Raw genomic sequence first — 26,663 nt, 5'->3', positions numbered from 1 at the left:
CAGCAGACCTGTTAACAGTGGGGTGGGCACAAGGGTCAGTTCAAGGTCCCCTACTGTTTGGTATATACTTCGCAGAAGTGCAAGTCAAAACTGAGAGGTTGTGGCTGACCAGGTTTACACCCAGTTTGAAGTCGTCTGCAATCATTAACTCCAAATGATGTCAGTATACTCCAAGAGGGTCTACACAGACCAACAACTGGTGTCTTTGTCATGGTCTCAAACTGAATGCAAAGAAAAGCATCATAATTCCCTTCCGCACAAACAATGCCCCTTCATTCTAACAAATCGACAATACCCCAAGTACCCATGAAGTGGTAAGGGACTTGGGTTCACAAGTTGACCATGACCTTAACTTCGACCACCATGTGTATAACTGTAGTGAGAAAGGCTTTCTGCATAGCACACTTGATTAGTAAAAGCACTGCCTTGAGAGCAAAAGAATTTATTAACCCCTCTATACTCGGCACTAATCTGGCCCATAACGGAGTATAATGCCCCATTCGACATGTACAATACAAAGCACCTGCAGCAACTAGAGAGACCACAGAGGCTTCTAGAAGGGACTCCAGCACATGCCATACACAGATAGACTAAAGTCCCTATCACTTTATTTATTTATTTTATTTATTTTACATTTGTTGACCGGGCTAGTCTAGCTGGATATATGTCCATTTTCAGTAGAGGCCCGGGGAGAAAAGCTCCAAACAAGAATAATGAAAGTTAACAATGCATAGAAAAATAACGAATCACAATACAGAGGTAGCATTGGTCTAGAGAACAGTTATAATAATAAATTTGTAAACTAAACAATTTTAGTAAAAATTATACTAAACAATTCTACAAAACACACTAGAACGTATGAGCAAGTCTTAGTTAAGGGAAAAGAACATATATATTATTCTCATATTCCAGAGTAAGAGTAGTAAGTAGATTTGGAGGCAAGGGTTACAGGAGTAGGGATAGGGGTAGGAATAGAAAGTGAAAAAAGATATCAGTCTGGGTTAGTGCATGGACAAAACCAATGAGCTTTCAGATGTTCTTTAAGATGTTTTTTTAAAAAGAGAAGTAGAAGCAAGGGTAGATAATTCAGAAGGAAGCTGATTCCAGAATTTTCCTACAGTGTTTGAGAAAAGTGAATCCCCGGCTTTGTTGTTAGCTTTATTTGAGGAAACTAGAAGCTTGTTAGCAGAGCGTAGTGTAGCTAGATTTGTATATGGTGTAATTAGATTAGTGAGGATAGGGGTGTTTTTAGGGTGGTATAGGATCTTTTGCGTAATAAGTAATTGTTGACAGAGTATATGGTTTTGCAATTCTAGCCATCCAAGTTGTTTGAGGTTAAGGCCGTGGTGAGCTTTAAAGGGGGAACTTGTGATGAATCTAGCTATGCTATTATAACAGGTGGAGAGTATAGAGAGGCTGTTTTTGGATAGGTTAGTATATATAACAGAGGCATAGAAAAGGGTGGAAATGAGGTGGGTCTGGGCAATTGTTTTTCTTGCAGAAGGGGTAAGGAAGGGTTTGATTCTATAAAGCGTGCCAAGTTTTTTGTTAACAGACTTTATAGTTGAGTTTATGTGTTCATCATAGTTGAGACAATTATCAATAGTTACACCTAGTAGGCGGGTTTTAGTCTCTGGGGTAATGTTGGTACCATTGTTAGAGGTTATAGAGAAGAAAGGAATAGAGTAAAAAGCAGTAGTTTTGTTTTTTTGGGATTTAGGAGGAGGCAGTGTTGCATAAACCAGTTTTCAACATTCTGAAAAACATTTTGGGTGAGGGAGTGGAGAGAGGATATATTCTTGGCTGTACAGATTAAGGTGGAGTTGTCTGCATACTGAATGCAGGTGGCTTGAGGTATGTGTAAGTTGTTAATTAATAAGGAAAAGAGTAGGGGACCTAAGATAGAGCCCTGGGGTACTCCAATATTTACTGGAAGTAGTGAAGACAGACTGTTATGCCAAAGTACTGCTTGCTGTCTATTTTCCAGATAAGACCTAAACCATTGTATAGCTTGAGGATCAAGAGAATGGGCCTTTAGTTTGTCTAGAAGTAAGTTATGGTTAACCATGTCAAAGGCTTTTGACAGGTCAATAAATAGTGCAGAGGAAAAAGAGTTAATGTTACGATTTTTATATAGAGAGTCGGTAAAGGAGAAAAGGGCAGTTGATGTGCTACGGAATGGCCTAAAGCCATGTTGGCAGTTTGCCAGTAGGCTATTTTGTAGTAAGTGGTTAAGTAGTTGTTTGTGAATACATTTTTCCATTATCTTAGCTAATGGGGAGAGTAGAGCAATAGGGCGAAAGTTAGAAAGCTCAGTAGATGGTCCTCCTTTATGTAGAGGGATGACATGGGATATCTTCCACAGAGCAGGGATTTTGCCCTCAGAGATAGTTCTGTTAAGGATAGAGATGGGATGTTCTATGGCTTTTGTGGCTATTTGTAGGTATTCAGATGGGAGACTGTCAGCAGAAGGGGTGCAAGGTTTCAATTTTTGAAGTAGCTTACAGATGAGAGATGTAGATACAGGTTGTATTTGAAAGGTAGGCAATGAAGTATTGCAGATATTTAGTTGGAAAGCAGTGAGGGGTGGTAAAGAATTGGCCAGGGTTTGAATGGCTTCTGTAAAGTAGTTATTAAAGGCATCGGGGATCTGGTTGGAGTTGTTATTGTTGAAACCGGTTGGGTCTGGAGTAGTAGTGTGACCTGGCTGAAGAAGTTTGTTTATCCCAGACCAGAATTTTTATGGAGTTTGTTGATTGGTTTGTTGGAGATGAAGGTAGAAATCTTTTTTGTCTCTAAGAATATCCTTCTTGGTGGCATTTCTTAGCTGTTTAAATTGGAGGTGGGTTGTTGGACATTTGGTAGATCTCCATTTAGCCCAGATTTTATTTCTGAGTAGTATCTTTTGCCTAGTTTGTTTTGTGAGCCAAGGGGCAGATTTGGTTTTTATTCTAGTGCAGCGATAAGGTGCATGGGAGTCTAGGATTTGAAGAAAGTTAGTATTAAAGTAGGTAACAGCTTCGTCTAGTTCTAGAGAGGTTAGTGGTGACCAGTCACATGCTTGCAATTCGGTTAAGAAGCTGTCTGGATTAAAGAATTTTTTTTAAGCGGGAGGTTTTGAGATTATGAGTAGTTGGAATATGGACTTTTTGTCTAATAAAGTAGGTAAGCATATGGTCGCGGATATTGTCGGGGAGGGTTCCTGGAGTATAAGATTCAGGGTGGGTATTAATAAGGATCCAGTCCAGAGTAGTTTCCTTGTTACTAGGTTTATGGATTCTCGTAGGAGTTGTTATTAATTGTGAGAATCCAAAGAAGTTTATGTGGTTGGTAGGGTTTAGAGAACTGCAAGTGGACCAGTCTATGTTAATGTCACCAAGTACAATGGTCTCTTGGGGTAGTTGCGTAGAGAGGTGACTGAGCAGGTTCTCAAGAGAATAGGTATTATTACCTGGAGGTAGATACATGCAAATGAGATAGATTTGGAGTTATTGATTTGGAGTTTGATAGTTAGGATTTCAGATTTGGTGTCTAATGATGGAAGCACATTAACGGGGGAAATTTGGAGGTTAGATTTATAGAGAATGGCTATACCTCCACCTTTTTGATTTTACGGTCATTTCTGAGGATGTTATAGCCAGGAGGGCTAATTTCCTGGTCTAAAGTAGATGGTTTTAGCCAGGTTTCTGTAAGACATAGAATGTCAAATGAGTGTACATCAAGGAGTGCATGCAGGTGGGAAATTTTATTGTTAATACTTCTAATGTTAAGGTGAGCTATCAGAAGGGAGTTAGATGGTTTCATAATTGTAGAAACTATAGGTACTGTTAAATTGGTAGGGTTAGTGGTGGAGTCAGTATAGGGGCCAGGGTTTGGATGAATGTCACCGTCTAGGAGGGGGTGTTGCTGGGGGTATTGTAGAGATTTGAGGAGTTTATAGAGGTTATTAAAAGTCTTTTTGGTAGGGAAGTAAATAATGTGCGTTGCTCTGTGGAATTTTGGTAGTATATAGTTAGAGAAACAGGTTATGTTACTGTGGTTAAGGGAGAAGATGAATGAAGATGGTAAAGTTTGTTGGCTGTAATGGTTTTGTTCAGATAGAGAAAGATATTCAAAGGAGGTAAGTGAGTAAGGTATGGTAAGACAGGCTAGTGTGGTAGTTAAGAATAGTAAGTTGGTGAGAATAGTTTTATTTGTTGGGTGATGGTAAAAGTAGATTTAAGTTCGCCTTGCTCCGGTGCTTGTTTTACAGTAAGAGAGTTAACTATATGCGATTTTTATTTGAATGTTCCTTGCTGTATATTAACTTTATTAATGTTTGCACTAACTTTTACTTGCTCATAAACATAGTTGACTCTGTAATCGCTGGTATCTACAAAGTGAAGTGTTTGCGTACTGTTAAGCATATCTTTGATACAAACGCTCACTTTTAACTGTTTTTGTCACTGCTGCCTCACACTAGCTTGTGGCCATTACTGTCTTTGGATAACGCTGTTAATGGATGGGCGTTTAGCCTGTGGAGACTATTGAGGATTACCTACTCATATCTATGTACTACTGAGTCAGTGTGTACCTTTCCTGTTAATTTAATTTATTATATTCCTGCATTCAGTTGCTTAGACTTAATTGCACCCTCTTCCCACGTAGAGCGGGAACACAGCTTAATCGCTTAAGTAACCCTCATATTGGGTCTCACACTCTCACTGCACTTACTAGGAATAAGGTGCAGCTTTCCTGATTAGCACGGCATTGAGTCCCTTAATCTATCCTACTTAGCCAGATAGAGAAACCCTTAACCCAAGCATTTAATGGCTTAGAGTACTTGCCTAGTTGTTTGCATACGGGCCAGCTTTATACTTTTGCTAACCTTGGGAAAGAGTAATACTTTCTATATCAGTACAACGTAGAGTCCTTATGTTTAAGCAGCTATAGCCTAGTAGAGTTTGCATAGCTGCTACAAACTGCCCCAGTACCTTGGTTGTGTAACGCGCTGCTTCTCCTACGGAACCGACATAACCTTACCACCTTCTATGCAGTTATGACCATCCCAAGCTGATTACAACCCACCTCCCTACTTATTTAACTCGGTCCAGCTATATTTCACCTCTGGCTGTGAGAGATTGATATGTCATGGATGCCTAGCCGCTCTGTATGGCCCCTGTATCCTAAGAGTGTAGCGCTTTTTCAGTCGCAGAACTACCACCTCAAACTACCTTACAATCTGTTAAAAGATTATTTGCCTATAACATCGATCTTTACAGACATTGCCTAGCAGGATACAGCCTTTTTCCTGTGCCTGGTAGATTTTTTGTTGTTATTCCTCTATTCCACACTATAGTTCTACTGCCACTCGTTACTTTCCCCTCTAATCTTCTAACCTTGGGCTTTGAAACATCCAATTGCGCCATATAACCAGCATGCTTAGTGATCTGTATCTAGCGCCTCTCTTACTGTGGGGCTCTATCAACAGACGCTATCCCCACAATTAACCCAATTATACTGTGTTTTGCAAAGTGTCTTTACAATTAATAATTTTTTTCCTTATGGTATTATAATTAACTCTTAGTAACTAATGTAATTGTGAACCACTCTTATCAGACTGTGTATTTCAGAAGGATATTAAACTAATCAAATATGCTATTATAAATAAGTCTTTTTGCTGATTTACTAAGGGATTTTTCTACTCCCATTTTATTATAGCTCCCTGCATAACTTGTTAATTAATGCCATTGCTTAGCATCACCCTGAATTTGTAGTTGTAACTAGCTTTATTTTGCAGTTATGGAAGTGTGATAAATGTACAAAGTGTTGCATTAACTGATGTTACAGCTGTTACTGGGTTTATGTAACTTCTTTACCTGCTCCTTAATATTGGACTGCCTGCCTTACCACCTTTTTCTGTCTCTCTATCTATTACCAGCTCTGTGTTCCAGACTGTCCCTGTGTCAAACACTTGCATTTTCCCGGGCGGATGCCTCTGAAGACCTGTACTAACTAAGGGAATAACTAAACAGCTCACTGAGAGAATTTTTCCCTTTGTAAACAAAGTGAAAGTATGTATTGATTCATACATATATAAATTCTATCCATATGATTGTTTAGACTCTGTTAAGCTAGACAAGCTTCTCGGGCAGGAAAGCCAGCAGCCAACACCCCCCCCCCCTCAGCCTTTCACTTGTGCTCTTTTACATAAGTCTTACCTCTCCCTATCCTCCTTCCTACATTCTCTTGTTCTTCCACGTCCCCCTAACCTGACCAAACTAGGTAGGGATCTCTCTTTACCATTACCTTGCACCACACTAGAAAGTGTCACTAGCATAGCTCTCTGCATTAAACTGCCTTCCCCTTTACTGCACTCTCTCCCTCTCCACTAGTTCTCAGCTCTTCTTGGACTCACTTACCCACTCACTCCCCTCAGTCATAAGACACCCTTGTTCTGCGTCCTCACCCTGACTTCCTTCCCACTTGACTCTGAGCTTTCTTATACAGTCCCCACAATTAGACTTACCTCTGGATCACTCTCTTTCTTCACTGATTGTCTTCCATCACACTGCTCTCTTGGCTCTTCCTGCTCCGTTCGCCCTGTGGGCTCACTCCGCTCCCCTACCCTGCCCCCAATTCCCACCCGCCCCCACTACTCCTACATATATTACTCTAGAGGACACACCCTCACTTGACTAACTCCAATCAAATACACTTCATTATTAACACCCTCAACCCCTTTAGCATCACTTCACATCCACTTATTACCTAACTTAAACTTCTCCTTTCGCTCAGGTCAGACTACTACTTCTCAGTTTTGCTACAAATTTACCCCTTATTACCTCTCTCATCTCCCTTAACTTTGAAATGCCTACATTATTTATCCCTTCACAACTCCAACTACTTTCCTGTATCTCTCTCCTAACTCCTCTAGCCACTACCTATCTCCTTACATCATATGAACAACCAATCCACTACTCCCTCACCTTTCCCTACTCACACACCTCTACAGCTATACTCCCTTTAATCTCTATTTCCACAAACCTAACCTATAAAGCTAGCTACCAACTACCCAAATACCACAGACTTGTACACATCAAATTCTACAACCTCAAAATAAAAAAATCACTAGTCTGCCTCTATAAACCTCTCCAGACTAAACAACTATTACTTGTCCATGCTCTATTGGATGGTGACATTCATCCTAACCCTGGCCCTCACCATAACTATTCTACAGGAAACACTTACCAAAATATAACTAGTACCCTCTTAACTGCCAAACCTGGCAACACACTCTCAGTTGCTCATGTTAACATTCATAGTACATGTAACAAAATTGCTCAAGTAAATGCCCTCTTAGATGTCCACCAATTTGACATTCTTTGCTTATCTGAAACATGGCTTAAACCTCACATTAAAGACAACGAAATTACCCCACTAGGATATAATATTATAAGACATGACCGCCCAGTCAAAAAGGGACGAGGAGTTGCTATCTTATAAAAAGCTAACCTTCAAATCAGTACTATACATCCCAACCTACCCCTTGACAATAATACCAAAATTATCTGCTTAAAGCTTCCACTCAACAAAAGTAAAGCAATAAATATTATTTGTACATACCTTCCCCCAGGAAATAACATTATTACACTAGAAAATATCCTTAACTGGCTCTCCTCCAACCTCCCACAAGAAACAATTATCCTAGGTGACGTAAACATTGATTGGAATACCTGTAAAAGTATAAACCCCACCTCCCATATAAACTTATATGGCTTCTCACAACTTATCAATAGCCCTACCAGAACTAATAAAATCAATATCCATGAAACTACCTTAGACTGGATACTTACAAATAACCCCCACCAAACCTATACATCTGGTACCCTTCCGGATGATCTAAGTGACCACTCACTAACTTACATTATTAGACATAGAACAAACCTAACTCTTCCTAATACTGTCCTAACATTACACTCAAAAAAGCAATTTAACTCTGAACTCTTTCTAGCTGAACTAAAACAATGTAGCTGGTCTCTACTAAACCTTCTTCCCCTTAATGAAGCAGTAGAACACTTCAATTCCACATTCCTATCCATTCTAGACAGTCATGCACCTTTACGTACTATTAGAACCAAAGCTAAACCAGCCCCCTGGCTCTCCAATGACACCAGGCAAAAAAATCACTCTTAGAAACAAATTTTGGGCAAAATGGCGCACTACTAAAAATCTGACTGACCGCCAAACCTTCAAAGAACTTAGAAACAGTACAAAAATAGCCATTCTGACAGACAAAAAGAACTATTTTCTCCTAACTCAACAAACCTTTAACAAGCAACCTAAACAATTCTGGACAAGTATTAATAATCTTCTTTCCCCAGGCCAATCTGTCACACCCAACCCACTAGGCTCCAACCCTGACAATCCCTCACAAACAGCTAATGCCTTTAACTCTTTCTTCACAAATGCTATCCAAACATTGGCTAGTCACCTGACACCTCAAACCTGCCCACATCATCTTCTACTCCACCTCCTGCTTTTCATTTTGAACCTATTCCTACCTCCTTTATCTTCTCACTCCTTAATAAACTAAAACCTACCACCCCTTCTGCCGAAAGACTCCCTGCAGAGTTCCTTCAAATAGCTGCCAAAGCTATAGCCTATCCCATCTCTATATTCTTAAACAGATCTATTACAGAAGGAACTGTTCCCTCTATCTGGAAAATATCTTATATTATTCCACTCCTCAAAGGTGGGAACTCCAATGACTTCTCTAACTATCGTCCTATAGCACTCCTATCCCCTCTTGCTAAAATACTGGAAAATGCATACATAAACAACTACTTAACCACCTTCTCCAAAACAGCCTACTTGCTTCTTGTCAGCATGGATTTAGACCTTCCCATAGCACCACCACTGCATTGCTCTCCTTTACTAACTCAATCAACTTTAACCGCAATAAAAATATTCTATCATCTGCAGTCTTCATTGACTTATCTAAAGCTTTCGACATGGTTAACCACCAACTTCTTCTGCACATTCTTACTTCTCTCTCACTTGATACTCCTACCATTACTTGGTTCACATCATACTTAAATAACCGTCAACAGGCAGTGCTCTGGAAAAACTTACTATCTGATCACCTTCCTATCTCTGTAGGGGTTCCTCAAGGCTCTATCCTAGGCCCTCTTCTATTTTCCATCTTTATCAATGACCTGCAAACAGCTATCCCTAACACCACCTGCATTCAATACGCAGATGACTCCACAATAATCTGTACAGCCACCTCTCAAACTGAACTCCAGTGTATTACCCAAAACGCCTTTAACACTGTAGAACAATGGTTCTCTCAACTGTGCCTGCTCCTTAACCCTAAGAAAACTAAACTACTACTCTTCTCACCTACCCGAAAGTCCATTCCATTACACTTCACTCTCACTTCCAACAACAGTACAGTTATCTCGCCTGATCTTACCACTAAGCTACTAGGAATAACTATAGACAATAATCTCAACTTTGATTCTCACATTAACAATACTATAAAATCAGTTAACAAAAAAATAGGATCACTATATAGAATCAAACCCTTTCTCACTCCACTAGCAAGGACCACAATAGCTAGAACCCACCTAATCTCTACCCTACTCTATGCCTCACCAATCTCTCTAAAAATAACCTCACTAAACTAGTAACATCCTATAATATCATTGCTAGATTTGCTACAGCATCTACTTTCAGGACCCATCACTGCCTGAACCTAAAAGAACTAGGATGGCTCGAACTCCCCAATCTACTCAAACTCCAACAGCTTACTATAGTGCACAAGACCCTATACCAACCTAGCAAAACCCCAATACTTTCCAGTCTCATTACACCTTACACTAACCTGAGACACCTGCGCTCTTCTAATAAACCTCTGATCCATACTACTAAAACTAACAATTTAGCAGGTGATTGCTTGTTCTCCAATGCTGTTGGAAAAATATGGAATAAGCTTCCATCTGAGATCTCATCTCTCACATCACTCCCTCTGTTTAAAAGGAATCTAAAACTTTATCTCAATAAACACTGGGTTTTGCTCCTGTACTAACCCAGACTAACCCTCTCCTCTTTTTCTTATTTCTTTCTCACTTCTTCTCTATTTTTTCTTCCTCATATCTCTAATACCTTTCCCTTTTCACCTCAACGCATTTTTTATCAATTTTTATGTTAAATTTCATTGTACTTAATAATATGTTTATGTCACAATAATACTTGTTTTGCAATTTTGTAATTAATATTGGAGCTTTTCTCCCCGGGCCTCTACTGAAAATGAATATATCCAGCTAGACTAGCCCGGTCAACAAATGTAAAATAAAAAATAAAATAAATAAAAAAATAAATAAGTTACTCTGTATCATATACATTTCTCAGGGGAGACTTATGCCTGGCTTACAGAGCAATCTCAAACCCAAACCTAATGAATTTGCTGCATAATCATAAATCAAACGGGACTAGGGCCACCCATTCCAGGGACCTAAATATGGCCTGCGAGTTAAATCTGTCCCTGCAGCATGTCTGTTTATCTCCCAGTGACTGCCATGTTTTTGGAATAGACTTATTCATGTGAAACAAAGCAGCTCTATGACACTGTTCAAAAGAAATCTGGATGAGCGGATGGGGTACCATAAATTCTTAAGGGGAATAGAACCCACAACCCTCCTGAACATGGGTAGTCACTGCTAAATGCAACCCTGGATGTTAACTAACATTTCTATGGCATTACACTGGGATGAAACGGCTAGGCTTGAAATGATCTCCGGGTCGATAACCTAGTAACCTCCTAAGATCCTATGAACTGCGACAGTAAAGCGGTACATAGAGAAGCTTCTTAAGATACATCTTCAAAGTAAAGGAATAATGCAGTAATAAACATTCCAAAAAGATGACCAGAGATGTACTTTAAACAGTCCAGTCAAATTCTCTATGTAAAGCTCATTAAATAAACCAGACAGATGGACTTTTTCAGAATTCAATGTGACACTGAGGAAGGAACAGTTTAATTACAATGTCTTTTCAAATATACAGATTAATAGATTGTTTACAAGCAACAACTCGGGGGGGGGGGGGGGGGGGCTTTCCAAGCTTAGCCAAGTTTTCTTGAAAAAATAATGTCTTGCATCCAAACAGAACATTGAGGACCGGACATTTATAAGCTACTTCTGTCGATAAGGGACATGGGTGCCAGGTACACTGTAAATTTCCTATTCCCATCAACTGGACTAGGTTGCACTTAAATTGGGTAGCAGACAAACTCATCTTCACATGGATGGGAAGCCAGTTCCATAGGAGGAGCAATCTCTGGGACACATATACGTCTCTCCATCGTGTTCTATCGCATACAAAATTCAGTTCCCTCGACCTTGTAACTCTACTATTGTTTGACTTACAATATTTAGGACATTTGCAGATGCCTTATAGGCCAAGCATAGACCACTCCTTAGCAATCTACTGGAGACTGTGTAGAGGGAAAGGGCTTTAAGGCACTCTTAATGCAGGTTTGTTATGCTTTGTATTCTTTCTGTAAGGAACCTTTAAGGTCATTCCAGTTGCTGAATATACCTGATCAGGTACATACCGAAGGGAGCATTGTACTCAACTACAGGCTGTGTACAGTGATTCACGTGGACCACAGAAGTCATGTTTCATGCTATTTAGTAAGCATCCTGACATGTCATCAAAGCCCATCAATGCAGTGTTTCTGGCCTTGGAAAGTGCATTAATAGCCTACTTCCTAGAAATGGTTGGGGGTATTGTGGTATGAGGTATTTTCTTTGGCTTATCGGGTGGGGAGTGGAGGAGATATTCGAGATGAACTTGTCACCCAAAAAGTTGGCAATGACCTCCGGTTCATTGTGGGTGATTCCATTTATAATAAGTTCTGCTCATTGCTAAAAAGTTCCCTTGAGGTTGCGGACATACCTGTAGAAGGCTTTGTGGTTGTCCTTTGCCTGTGAGGCTATTTTTAATTGAAATTTAGCCTTTGAAGTATTAATTAACCCCCTAGCTGTCTGTTTAGAGACTGTTTAAGGGGCTTTTAGTACGTTGGGCTTTTCTCCCCCTCTTATGGTTGGACAGGATTTTCTTTTCTTTTGTTGTATAACCGATTTATATTGGGATCCTGTCAGGGTGGCTTGTCTTTTGAGTTTGTCTTATGCTTAATATACGAGTGGGCACAGCTCGCTCTATACAGCTATCAGTATGGCTGTACATGGATTTTGTAAATAGCTCAGCACATGCTATGGTGTTTACTAATTATGGGGGTGCTTGGAATTTAGCCAGGGTATCACTTAGTAGGGAAAGGTTAGCCTTATAATAGTTTCTAAAGATTTTTGGTTTTGCTGGTTCCCCAGATTTAATTTTTATTTCAAGCAATACTGCCTTATGGTCAGATCTGATGAGCGAGGACATAATATTGGATGAGGAACATAGCCCTCCCTTGTTCGTGAGTACAAAGTAAAGGATGCTTATATCCCTGGTGGGAGAATGGGCTAACTGTTCCAGGATGTTGGTATTAAAGTTTAGGAATCGCTGTGCTTGCGCATTAGAAGTGGTTTAGGTTTCCTAGTCTATAGACAGGGTTAGGAGGGTGGCCTAATGGTTAAGGTGTTTGCATTACAAATACAAGATGCAGGGTTTGAGTCTCACAGGGGATAATTGGCTAGGCTTAAAATGACTCGCAAGGCAGTTAGCTTAGTACTAACCTATGAACCTATAATTGATATCCCCCATGAAGACAATATTGGGTTGAATGGTGAGGGACTCCAGCACACAGATAGGCAGCATGGGTTTGCTGGGACATGGAGGGGGATCCTATAGGTTGCAAGGATATGATATGAGACCAAGTTTATGGGAGTTCCAGTGGGTCATTCATTTTAACTCGTCTGGATATGAGGTTTTTTTAATGCAACTAAAAACAAAACACAAGCAATTAAACGAAACATGGCTGTCTTAAAAGCAAGTTTTTTATTCTTTAAAACAGGTACGCACTTTCTCCACCGAACTGGTGGCTTCAACAGACCATAACATATTAAAAATAAAAGTAAGATTATATTTTATATCTATATATCTATTTATATATATATATATATATATATATATATATATATATATATATCTATATATATATAGAGCTTCAGTTAAATATATATATATATATATATATATATATATATATATATATATATATATATATATATATATATATATATAGCTTCAACTAAATCCAACCAGTAAAAACTTTTACTCAATGAGTAAGTTTTTATTGGTTATTTAACTGAAGCTCTCTCTCTCTCTCTCTCTCTCTCTATATATATATATATATATATATATATACACACACACACACACACACACACACACACACATACATACATACATAAGACAGAGCCCCTCACTATCACTCTTCAAGAGGAACCTTGATGAGTGGATGGGTAACAAATTTCACACCGGGGATCACACCAACAGCACTACTAGATAGGTGCCAAGGGTACTAGCTGCTAGTACAAGGGTCTAGGGAACTACTAAAGGGGCGGTGAATACTGCACAACGTGGCTGGGCTAATATGTGCCTTCGGGCAGATAGCCCAGTACCAACCTATGAACCTCTCTCTCTCTCTCTCTATATATATATATATATATATATATATATATATATATATATATATATAAAAAATTGCTTATATTTTTAATATGTTATGGTCTGATGAAGCCACCAGTTCGGAATAAAAAACTTGCTTTTAAGACCGCCATATTTCGTTAACCACATGTGTTTCATTTTTAGTTGTACTTGTTTTTTGTGCGAGCAGTTTGGTTCATCTTTTATCCGTTTGGTTGTTTATATCGTTTGTTTTTAATATAAACTGAGACTCCACCTTTAGTTCCCCTCCTGTGCAGTAGCTGGTCTAACAGTGTGAAAGGCATTACAAGCTTGCAGTGCTGGGATACTCTCCATGACTTTAAACCATGTCTCCGTTACGACACAGACATCTGCACTCTCCATGGAGAGGAAGGCTTGTGGAAGCAGTTTCCTGTTAAGACTTCTAGCACTGAGCAGTACCACCTTCAGATATTCCTTTGTAAGTTCAGTTAAGTTAGGAGGTTTATCAGTTTGGCACTGCCTAAAAAAGACACTCTCTGTTAGAAAAGGTCTTGGTCATTATCCGAAAGCCTAGAGGGGATCAGTGCAAACCATCCCTGGTAAAGCAGCATGGTATGTCAACCATGTCCTCCTGGGCCATAAAATATTGTACCCTCTTGGACTGATACCTGAAGCTAAGCCAATTGTTAAAATCAATCATTTTCTTTTGCTAATGTGGCATCATCTTTGGAGAAGGCAGTATGCTGATCAGTGCTAGGCTCATACTTGCCTGAGACATAATCAGAGGGATCGATCATGTCTCGCTTCATATGGTCAAGGGAGGTATATCTCAAGGTCATTAACACCCACATGGACTATGACAAAGTCAAACTGGTACCTGTGGGTTTAGTGAACTCAGTACCTTTGCGACCTGACTGACCCTAGCCCTGAAAAGGTGACTGTCTCTACTTACTCAGTTTGGTGAGGGGAGCATTGGTATGATGGCTGAGGACCCATTTTTTGATTGTGCTGGGTAGAAGGCCTTACTATTTCAGGAAGGTTACCTCTAAGTTCTTCAGCATAAGTAGTTTTATGTGTAGGGTCTTTACCCTGTGCAGTATTTGTGATGCAAGTGTCACAGACAACCTCTATATAGGATTAGTTTTGGTTGTATGAGAGAGTTTTGCCTCCCATCTTAGATGTCTATAGTACCAGACATGCTTAGTAGAGTTGAGATTAACTTTAAAGTGGTCAGTGATGGACCATAATACATGTTACCGCACTCTGAACTTATCACACACATCACCTCACAGAAAACTGATCATATTGTTCACTTAGCTTGCAAAATGTTTTTGACTCTTGTCTTATTACTGGGCATTCAGCCACCACATCATGAAAGGACAGGTACACCAAATGGCAGGACAGTTTATTTTCAGTTAGTGCAAGCAATGGCTGTCTTCTGTACAGCTAATTTTCTCATGATGCTCCAAATGCATAGGACTCGGAGGAATCCTTCTGATGATCACTGAAAGGGTCATCTCAATGTCTGTCACCTTGACAGACAAATACGTCTGTAGCTTTGCTTACACCTTCAATTGCCTAGGTTAAACTACTATGGCAGAGCCTGATGAGATTTTCTCTAAAGCAGTAGACACACTATCAAACGTGTCCTAGTTATTCTTCTGCCAAACATGCAATTCCTTTGGTGGATTGCGTGTTTTCTAAAATTCAGCTCAGGAAATTCTCCTAAACAAATGTCAGGACCAAAGAGATGCAGAATAAACTGACAGGTGAACTGAAAGGGCTGGCTATGCCCTGATAAGAAAGGTAGTAAAGTCATAGCATGCACCAGTGTGAGATGCCTGTGACCCAAAGCACTGGAATGGAAGACGAAAAAAAAGTGGCTGAATTAGAAAGTTCAGGAGAGGAAATCAAAAACATTCAGCTACTGAAAAAGCTTTCCAATAAAACAACAATGAATATCACAAACCACATCCCAACAAACCAGTGACACCTTCTTCTTTAAGTAAAAGTCTGTTTATTCCACAGCGAAGTAAAAATCAGTAGGTTCCACCATAAAATCTCCTAGCGCATAGTTCCTATGGTGGAACCTACTGATTTTTACTTCGCTGTGGAATAAACAGACTTTTACTTAAAGAAGAAGGTGTCACTGGTTTGTTGGGACAAAGATCTGAAACTATTGCTTCACAAGCAGAAGAGAAGGACCAAAAAGGATAGGTGGGTTGGGGGAGTTTTTTTTTTATTATTTTTTTTTAGCTAAACTTCACTAAATTCGGCAAACTTGCAAATCACTGATGAAAAACATCACAGTTGCTTTAAACATGTTTAAGCTTCAAGTTGCCATTAGTGTAACTATTTTATAATAAACCATTTAAAAATGACAATGAAGAGCACATCCACTACCCTATAATTAGTCTTACCTGGAACAGTAGCATACTCTCCATCATGAGTACGTTTTGGGGAGGCTCCAGGACGTTCAAACTAAAAAAAAAAATAAAAAAAAAAAATTAGTGGCATCAAATCCTCTGCAAGTCACTCAGCAGAAAAAGTTACAGAAATTCAAGACCTCTACATCTCTTAAAGCAGTAAGTTATTTACTTAACATTTACTGACTGACTACACCGACCTGAGGAAATTTAAAATACAACCTGGGCTACATTTTCAGGTGAAACCCAGCTCAGTATGCAAAGGTTTTCAAAATAAGTTGTGCATACAATGAGAACAGGAAAGAAAATGCTACTACTTGAGTTCATCACTACACACTGTCAGCAAATCTATCAGAATCTACTGGATGGAAAAGCTTGCAAGCCATTTCCAGTATTAGATCCACACATACAACTGATGAACAGCTTCTGAAGGACATGTACACATTCGTCTAGCTCAGGCTAAAACACCAGCCATGATATGCTGAAAAACAGGTAGGCAAACCTGAAAACATCTGGCTCAGATCCATGCACTGTATAGCTGGTGTTCAGTCATATGTATGTACTTTCTGGTAGTCACCGTCACCATAAGTTAATACCATTGCCAGTGATCAGCGCATGAAATAAAGAAGACTGCCCTTATAAAACATATACTTTGTTTAACATCCTCCTCAGTCTCTGAATAAGGTTTTCAAACAGTATATATGTATATATATTTAAAATGGGTGGCGAAAGCCAAACACATTCTGGCTAGGCTTATAAATGCCCTAGGGCAGATAGCCTAGTATGAACCTATAACCTCGAAAAAGGGCATAGCAAAATAAATTTAAAATGGGTGGCGAAAGCCAAACACATTCTGGCTAGGCTTATAAATGCCCTAGGGCAGATAGCCTAGTATGAACCTATGAACCTATATATTACACAGGAACACTATCCAGTCTTGTAGAGCAGATAGAGCAGATATTCTTAGCTTTGGTATGTGCAGGTACACATTCCACCACAGGCCAGCTATTCGTAATCAAAGCCAAAAGAAAAACATCTTCTATAAAACAACAAAAAAGTTACCCTTCAAGGCACAGAGGAAAGAAACCATGATTATGTCCCAGAGGACCCATACTTGATTAGTGCCAAGGGTGCTAGAGGGGATGGGAATAAATGGCCAATGCAAACTTATCCTTCCTGAGGAGACAGAGGTGGTTCTGGCTTGTCATTTTGATGAAACCAAGGAGGAGCACTGGGTGTTATACTTACGCAGCACAATCCATTGAGGTGCAGAGCAGTGAGTAGCAATTAACATTCCAGGAAGCAGGGCACAAACGTGTGTGGCACCACACAAACCTTCCTAAGACCAGTAGTACTGTGAAACTCGATGTTTCTGCTAAGGGGAGAGAGCTTTAGAAGTAGGCTACAGAGCAGGACACATTCACTGGCCCACTCTCCACCACCAAACTTTGAAAGAAAAAATGATCAGATTGTGCTTCTTGGGCAGGAATGACTGGGATGAGTGGGTTTACTGGTAGTGAAGCCACTTGGCAGGGTTCTGCAGAGAAGGTGAGCAGTGGGGAAAAAGAGAAACAGCAATTTGATTTCTTTCCATTTCACTATCTTCCCTCTCATCATCACCCTCCAACCAATTAAAAATGACATGAAAACATGCAGGCTAGACAAAACAATATTCCCAGTCTAGACTATTACAGGTAAACAATCACCCAATATCCAGTGCCTGTAACACAAAGTATTAAAAAAAAAAAGCATCCCCCACTAATAAGAATTCCCAGTGTCATCTCCAACATCTCTCCCTAACCTTTCTCTTGATTACACCACCATTAACTACTGTTATCAGGACTGACCCCATTTTCAGGACAGGATACACACTCATTTTGGATTGCTGAGAAGATAAAGAAAAAAACATATAAAATACATTACTTTAGTATTCTGTGTGGGACTATGTATTTGGTACATTGTTGCCAACCTTACAGTAAAGGTCTAAAACATGCATGACCACTTCATACACAAGAAAAATGCCATGGCACTGCTTAGCTCCGGGCTGAATGACATACCCTCGGGACCTAACTATGCAAAGAACCTGCAATAATTCTTAAGGTTGGGCCCCAAACTGAACAAGTAAAATTAAAGGCCAAAAATATTTACAGTTCTAAAACACTTCAATCTGATATCCAAGAAACATTTCAATACATAGTTTATACACTAAAAAGGTTCAAGAAGCCAGTGGTGTGGCATACAAGGATAAAGCCCAGATGACACAATTAACCTGAATTTGATTAGCTGCTTGGGCATCTGTGATGCTAGCAGGTAGGTCAGGTATGCCTGTCATTTACATGAAGAAGAAAGGGGTGGGTGCCTGGGGCACACAATGCAGTTGGAGCTCCCTGGCAGAGGTCAGGGAAAACCACAGGGAAGTACTCCCCAAGGTGTCTGGAGCAGCTTGCAGATGTCAGGCACTTGTGGATATGAAGGGTGGTTTGGCATGGCTCATCACCGCATGTCTCACCTATGGGGCATTACAGAGATGAGTGTGTGGGGAACAGGGCTTAAAACACACTTATCATTAGCAATATGACATTGACTAAGGGTGCCGCCTTCCCACAACAGCACTATTTGTCAGATCAAGTCCAAGAGAGCCCAGCAGACCTGGTGAATGATAAAAGGCATTGGTGGAAATTGATGACCAGCTGCAGAATGCAGTGGTGGTAAACAGAAAAAAAAGCTTGAAGAACAGTGGTGTTTAACTCAACAGCTTAAAAAAATTCAATGAGTGAGGAACCATATCATCCTAAACACAATTTTTATAAGACTTCATCAGAATGTGTAACCTACTCAACAGACTAAGGACATTTTTTATATAGTAGTGTAGTTAACTGAACTATGTAGAAGAATTTCCATTTCATGTCAATCTCCTCCATAGGTTTCTTTTATTTACTGCAAACATATACTGGCTGCTCTAGGCAAAGCATGCATTTAGCCAAAATGAATTAAACTGTACTATAGCATGTTCATGAGTGGAAGACTTTCTGCTTTAACCAGATCTTTATCTGAAATCTAAAAAAAAAAAAAAAAAAAAAAAAGAAAATCAATGCATTACTTAGTAAATTTACTGGTCAGACCATGAACTCAGGCAGAAAATCTAGAGCTCAGGGGTTTTGTTTTTAACAGAACACTGAGTCTGTCATTTAGAAGTGGCACAGATGCAGTTTAGGGTAATGAGAAGACAAAAATGAAAAAAAATATATATATTGCTGAAAATGTAAAAAATAATTACTTTAATGATCCTGTCTTCACAGATTTCTAAATGTCAACTTACACTAGATGAAAAAGTTGTTAGGAATAAAAAAGGCACACTTTACGTTTACAGTGGATTAAAGACAGAGAAGTGCAGATCAATAGTAACAAACAATGGCTATCAGTCTCCCAAGAAAAGAGCATGTGCCCATACTTAAAACTATGGCACTATCCCTTTAGAAGTATATAGCCAGAACTTCCTTCACCAAGCTTGTCAACATTTCAGATTTGCATCAGAAGCAATAAACAGCATACTTAAAACTTAATCATATCAAGTGGACAAAGCTCTCGCTCTAGCGTTATTCAAATCTTGTGGACTTATACAGACAGTATATAAATAATAACGCCAGGTGAAAATTTATATTTGTTCACTGGGTAAGTGGACTGGTCTACTGATCCTTTCCTGCCACAACCCGAGAACAAAGAGCAGAATATATATAGTGATCTTTCAATCAACAATATTACATACAAAATGAGTTGTTGTGTCTTTAGGCTTTTCCTGGTTAGGGGTCGCCACAGTGGAACTCCAGTCCGCTAATGATTGGCATTTGATTTTTACATGCCGAGTTGCCAGCCCTGACGCACAAACTTCAACGAAGGTTCACGCATATCTCCACACAGAAGACGCTCTAGCTGAGAATCAAACAGGACAACGTCTTACTATGAGGCGACAACGCTACCGCAGCACCACCACCACAGTACATAGCAAAATTCCAAACATAATGAAAAGACTGGAAGCAGATAGTTAAGATTATAAGACCCAGTCTGAGTTCACTGAAGGAAAAAAAAAAAAAAAAAAAAAAATATATATATATATATATATATATATATATATATATATATATATATATATATACACACACACACACACACACACAGATTAGCCAAGATATAAAATACAGTGCACTCCTACATATATATAAACTCATATACGCATGTCAAATATTTGAGTGCAAGATGACAAAATTAAGAGGCTGAGAACAGTTTATTAAATGCATTCTATTATTTAAGACATTAGCTGTTAAGTTACCTAACCACTGTTGTGTTAACAGTTGTAGGTTGATTCAGTAGAGAAATGCTCTTTATGTGCATCTTTGAAGCTATTAATGGTTTCTATATTTTTGGTGTCTGTAGACAGGTGGTTCTAGGTAGCAGGTCCCAGTCTAGAGAAGGCTCTCTCATACAGCACTTTTAAATGGGGAATGTACTAGAGAAAAATTGTCCTTTGTACTAAGTACATAAGGGTTGTCTTGTTAAGGTAGTTTTACTCAAAGTGGATGAGTGACACTGTTTTAGCACCTTGCAAATCATTAGAGTACTTAGAAGAAAACTGGCTCTATGAAGCACTGAAAACCATTTTGATTTTTTTTTTTTTTTAGCAAATTGCAATGATACACTGGGGGGAGGGTCTGCTAACATAATGAGTCTGTATTCTGAGTACTGTGGTAAGAATGTACAACGAGGAAAGGAAGGCCACATACACGTTTAGGTATTAACATATTTTTGGCAAAGGGCACCAAAAATGAGTGAAATGAGGGGACTGACTAACAGTTTTAAGTAAGCAAGGATTTCATTAGTTACAAAATCTGTTTGTGTGGTAAAAGAAAGGGCAGGGTCGAATATTAGGTTAAGGTTCCTCTTTTCAGGGACATTAGGTGTTCGTTCCCATTAAGATCTGTTAAGAGATTAACAGGAATAGTGGGTAATTTCTTGGCTATGGCAAAGACCATGACAATGGTTTTCTTGGGGATAATTAGTATTTTGTTAGTAGTGAACTCTGTGCATAACTGAATGAAACAGTCCTCTATCTTGATTTGCAGGTCAGAGTGGCTAGTACTGGATTGCAGGATATCATCTGCAGACATTACTAAAGACTTGGTAACTCTAGGGGGGAGATCATTAACGGGGAGAGAGAAGAGGACCTAGCAAAGACTCCTGTGGTACACGTGCATTAAGTTTAATAGCAGTAGAGGATGAGACATTACTATAGACTTGGAAGGTCCTTTTAGATAGCTGTGAAACCAGCAAATGGTATTATCTCCAAAACTGAGTCTTGAGTTTGTTGAAAAGGTAGTTATGGTTGGCATTTTCAAAAGCCACTATCTTGTCAACAAAGAGACCTGCAGTAATAAATCCCTTATTCAGGTTGCAGTAAGTGGCATTAGTGACCATTACGAGAGCAGTAAAGGTACCAAAATCATTGTGAAAGCCATGCTGTGCATCACATAACAGGCCAGTGCTGTTGATGTGCTTACGTAGTTGCCTGTATAAGTTTTTTCAAATATTTTGGTATTAGTTTGCAGGATAAAAATTTGTCTGTAATCCTTCAGCCTATTAGAAGTGACTTTAGGTAGAGGAATTATAAATGTGTGTTTGAATGCTGGTGGGAAAGTGCCTTAGGTGAAAGAGTTTAAAGATCTGAGCAAGGGGTTTAGTGATTTCTTTCAGCTGCAAGTTTAAGGAAGGTGGGAAGATGACTGTTGGATTTAGATACTGAATTGTTGATTTTAAAAATAAGGGACTTAGCGTGTTTTACCGCAATTTCAGAAAAGTGAAAGGTTGCTGCATAAGAGGATAGACTGTATAAATCAGGGTCTGAAGATTCTTATTCTTCACTGGTGGGGGAGTAAATTGTTCAAAAGGTAAGTTTTGTCGGTTACAGTGGACTGCAAAAAGTAAACAATTATTAGCAAAGGTCGAGTGATTCAATGTCACTGGCTAATTTTTGGTAGATGAAGAGGTATTTAATGTCCCTGTTGCGTATATTTCATTCTTTCCAAAACAGACTGGGTCTAGACCAGTTTACTTTCATTTTTGTAAGGTACAGGGCTTTTGCAGTATTTGTTGCAATTCTTGGTTCTTTCCTTACATTCAGAAAAGTTTAGTTTAGCTCTCTATTGTTGGCATTCCTTTTTCAGTTCTTCCAGGCTGAATCTCTAGCTTTAATTTTATTTTTAATATTTAATGAAGGACATGGGTAACACTAAATATAAGCCTTCTTTTTGTAAGGGGATAAAGTTTATCCCAAATTGTAGTCAGTTTTTTGTTGAAAAATTCTAAAGCAGAGGTGAATTCAGATATGACTTATGGTTTGGACCCATCTACAGCACTTAGTAAGTTGTTGAAATGTGTTAGCTTATTACTATGGAAATATCTTCCTTCGATTATGTGAAGAGTTTTTTTTTTTATGTTCTAAAAGATTAAATAGATTTAATGGGCAAGTCATCACTCAGAGAACAGGGGAGTATTTCAGTGAGAAGGCACCTGTTTTGTATGTTTATTAATACTGGTTCATGTAGGAGACTGTATTTTTTGGGCCAGGTTAATTGCTGCAACATTTCTTTCAGAGGCAGTCTCCCCTTCCCAACAGCATGGATACTGAAATCACTACCTGTTATGCAGCTTTTAAGGAACACATGTAGAGTTTTATGTAAAATAGAGAAGAGGGTGGAAGATGCAAACTGCAGCAAACTACATTTGAGTATGCTCACTTAATATTTATTTATGTGATATTTGTTTACGTAAATACGATGTGAGAAACCAGTCAGGTTGGGACTCATCTTTAGCAGGAGAATTAGTGTAATCCACAACTGTAATTGGGGTATTCCTTCTGATTACAATTGAAGCACTGCCCCCAGACCCCCAGTTCTGTTGTCATTAGATATAAATAACAGCTGGCCTGTATAAAAGGAAAAAGGGCAACAATCATCCTTCAGCCAGGTTTCTGATAATAGCAACAATATGATAATTTGCTGTTATCAGAGACCCTTCAAGACTGGTCCTTTTATTATTAAGATGGCATGCATTAAGGCAAAAATTTTAATGTTTATTTCTGATACGATAGGCGATTGGGTTCTGTATATGACTGCTGAGATGAGGTTGTCGTTAGTTTGAGTGAATATCTCCTGAACATATAAGGCTGAGTAGGAGACTATGGAGATCTGAAAGAGGATCCTTCAATTCTGGGATGGGGATTGGTGACCTCTGTAGAAGTATGGACTGCAATAGGAATCGTTTCCCAACAGCACAAGAGTTTACTGCTGCTGCCAATCAGAAGATCGTGTAGCCTTACTTGCCATTAATGGGCCTGAGTAAGGTTGGAGGGTTCCTGACATGGATGAGAAAGAGGCAAACATTAACATTGCTGATAAATTATATAATCTCTGCATTTTGAATCATGCCCATTTTCTTCAAGCAGTCTAACTCTTAGCTCTAGCCTACAAAGCCACTGAAGATCAGAGTATGCACTACTGTATTTTATTTATTTGACATCTGTTTACAGGGACAGTCCAACTGAGCCAGAAAGTGCTCATTTTCACCAGAGGTCCGGGGAGAAAAGCTCCACAGTCTTTCAAAAATCAAGTACACATATTTTAAGCCACAAAATATCATGTTAAACTACAAAACATAAAAGTGAAAAAATGTTGTAATGAGAAAAAACATAGAACACAGGTTTCATAGTAGAGTGCAAAGAAAAACTAACATGAGATAGAGAAAAATGTGCGAGGAAAAACTCGACAGACAATTCTAATAAGATATTTAGAGAGAGATTATAGATTACATGATTAGAGACAGTGAGGGGAAAACGAGTGATGTCTTAGAATGAGAGAGGGGTTCATATTATGGCTGTAGAAAGAAGAAAGACGGAGAGAAAAGGAGATTATATAAAAAGTACACGGCAGGGTGTCTTCAGGTAACTGGTGAGCAGGGAGGAAAGTGAAAGAGGCAGAGGAAAGATCTGCAGAGATGACGTGGATAAGGTAAGGTAGTGGGAAAAACAAAAAGGAGTGAAGTAGGAGGCTGGAGAGGGTTCTGAAGTGTGATTTAGGTTGCAGGGAGTGAAGTATAATGAAACATATAATATAACATATAAACTTATAACGTAACAGAAAGTTCACACAAGCGATCACACCAACAGCACTACTAGATAGGGGCCAAGGGTACTAGCTGCTAGTACAAGGGTCTAGGGAACTACTAAAGGGGCGGTGAATACCGCACAATGTGGCTGGGCTAATATATGCCTTCGGGCAGATAGCCCAGTACCAACCTATGAGCAAGTTCAGCCAGACTGGCAGAGGAGCAGGTCACATAGTTATGGTCATTAGTGGTGAGGAATCCCATTTTTTTGCTACAGAGTATGAGTTTAGACTTTGTCCAGGGGATTAACTTGGTTTACTTATGGTGAGAAGTTGGTTTGTCATCTGATTAAACAGTTTTAGGGAACGCTATCTTGATTAAAGGGATAAAAGCTGGGCATGCTAATGGTTGTGTACGATTTTATGCATTGTTATAAGTTGAAGGAAAGGTTGTTTCCAGCCAGTTAAACGTATGCAGAGATTTAAAGAGATAGATAGACGAGGATGAATTAGTAGAAAACTTGGCAATTTTGTTTTAGCAGCTTTCAAGTTTGTTTTTTTATGGAGGATTGTAAATCGGTTAGACTTGGGTGTTTCATATGGTGGAGGGCAGAATGCAGGTTTTGGTTTTGTGCTCAGAAAATGCTTATTTCTGCATAGCATACCTAGTTTTTGATGGGTTTTCTTGATATTGCTTTGGCTGTGGAGGTCAAATTTTAGATGATCTACTACTATTGACTTCTAACAGTTTGGTATGGTGGATGGATTCAATTTCAGTGCCACTTGCTGAAAAGATTTTTAAAGTTGGTTTGTTAGGGGTGTGAGTTTTGGGGTGAAGAGGAGGAGTTGTGCTCTTGTAAGCCAGGTTTCAATGGAGATGACAACTTGAGTGATTTCTTGAAGGTGACTTAAGGTGCATGAAGAGCAGATGATGGTACAGTCACATCTGCATACTGAATCAAGGCGCCTTCAAAAGAAGATGAAAGTTTCTGATAAAAAATAAAAAAATGAATAGCAGAGGGCCAAGGATGGATCCTTGTGCGACACCTGTGGAAGTGGAAGGTATGCAGAGATGGATCTTGCCATTTTACAGCTTAGTGCCTGTTTGCAAGGTAGCTAGAGAACTACTGAATAGATGATGACAAACCTAGGGTGAAAAGCTGATTGAGGAATTTGCTGTGGGACATCATGTCAAAGGCTTTTGATAGATATAGAAATACTGGAAATACAAGTTTATTAGAGTTGCGAGTTACATTGACACTGTCTGTAATTGACAGTAATGCAGTGGAGGTGCTGTGCTCTTGCCGAAATCCATGTTGTATAAAGGTGATTAGCTTATTTTGTAAGCAATAGTGTCGAAATTGTTAATGGGCGGCCATGGTGGTGCAGTGGTTAGCGTTGCTACCTCACAGCAAGAGATTCTCTGGTTCGATCCTCGGCTGGAGTGCCTTCTGTGCGGAGTCTTCATGTCCTCCCTGTGGTCGTGTGGGTTTCCTCCGGGTGCTCCGGTTTCTTCCAACATCCCAAAGACATGCTGTAGGTGGTTTGGACACTCTAAATTACCCCTAAGCGTGAGTGAGTGTGTGTGTGTGTTTGTGTGTGTGTGTGTGTGTGCCTTCTGTGGAAGTTTGGGCGCCGGACTGGCAACTGGCAAAAGAAGAATAAGTAGAGAAATTGTTAATGAACACATCTTTGAAGGATATGAGATACGGGGACTTCCACGATGGATGCACATTGAGTAACAGCTTAATGCTGGCTCTTCAAGTGTGAAAACAGAAACTTAGCAGAGAAAGCCAGTGGACCTGGATTTTTCAGTAAATGTCAGCAACAAACTAGTAAGTGCACTACCTGGATGCGAGAAAAAAAGAAATATGAAGAACCTGAAGGAAAATCAGCTACAAAAGGTCATGAAAAAACACTGACTGGGAAAAGCACTGTAGCTGTTTAGTAACAAGAAGTGCAAGCTCCAGACATGACTGACTTCCAGTAACTCTGAGGAAAGTATAAAGCAATTGCATACAACCCTCACTAAAATAAATGAAACACTGATGGAGTATATCAATTCAAACAATAAAAGGCTGGAAAAATGGAAGAAGCTTTAAATATATACTCAGATGAGATGATAAAACTGCAAAACTCAGAGGTCGAAATGAAGAAAAGACTGGCTGAATATGAGATTACACAAGAGATGTTTTGAAAAGTAATAGAATTAGAGGACAGCGCACATAGATAAATCCTGAGATCTTCTTCTGTACTTGAGAACCTAGAAGGAACAGAATGTATCAAATTTCATGAAAGCACAAATAACCAACTGGACAGGTATTCCACAACAAGAATTGTTAATTGAAAGGGCACATCATGTGTACACTCCAAATCCATTAGAAAACAACCTAGACCTTTAGTAGTAAAAATGCAATCTTAACAGCAGGAGTTGATTTTGGCAAAACTAAGGCAGAAGGACAAA

At 39.2% G+C, this 26,663-nt stretch overlaps 1 protein-coding gene across 1 annotated transcript in view; it reads right to left on the bottom strand.

The window, feature by feature from the left end:
* Positions 1-26,663, bottom strand: part of NUP160 (nucleoporin 160) — a 1,498,284-nt gene that overhangs the window by 258,433 nt on the left and 1,213,188 nt on the right. The window contains exon 31 of the mRNA XM_044082750.1: positions 16,041-16,101. Within this exon, the coding sequence (XP_043938685.1) occupies positions 16,041-16,101 (61 nt within the window). The remainder of the gene's footprint in view (positions 1-16,040; positions 16,102-26,663) is intronic.

The sequence above is a fragment of the Protopterus annectens genome, chromosome 9.part0 (genome assembly GCF_019279795.1).
Source record: "Protopterus annectens isolate FY-2018-M chromosome 9.part0, PAN1.0, whole genome shotgun sequence".
Taxonomy (NCBI): Eukaryota; Metazoa; Chordata; order Ceratodontiformes; family Protopteridae; genus Protopterus; species Protopterus annectens.
The sequence above is the reverse complement of the archived record's forward strand: the minus strand, read 5'-3'. Positions and strand labels throughout refer to the sequence as shown.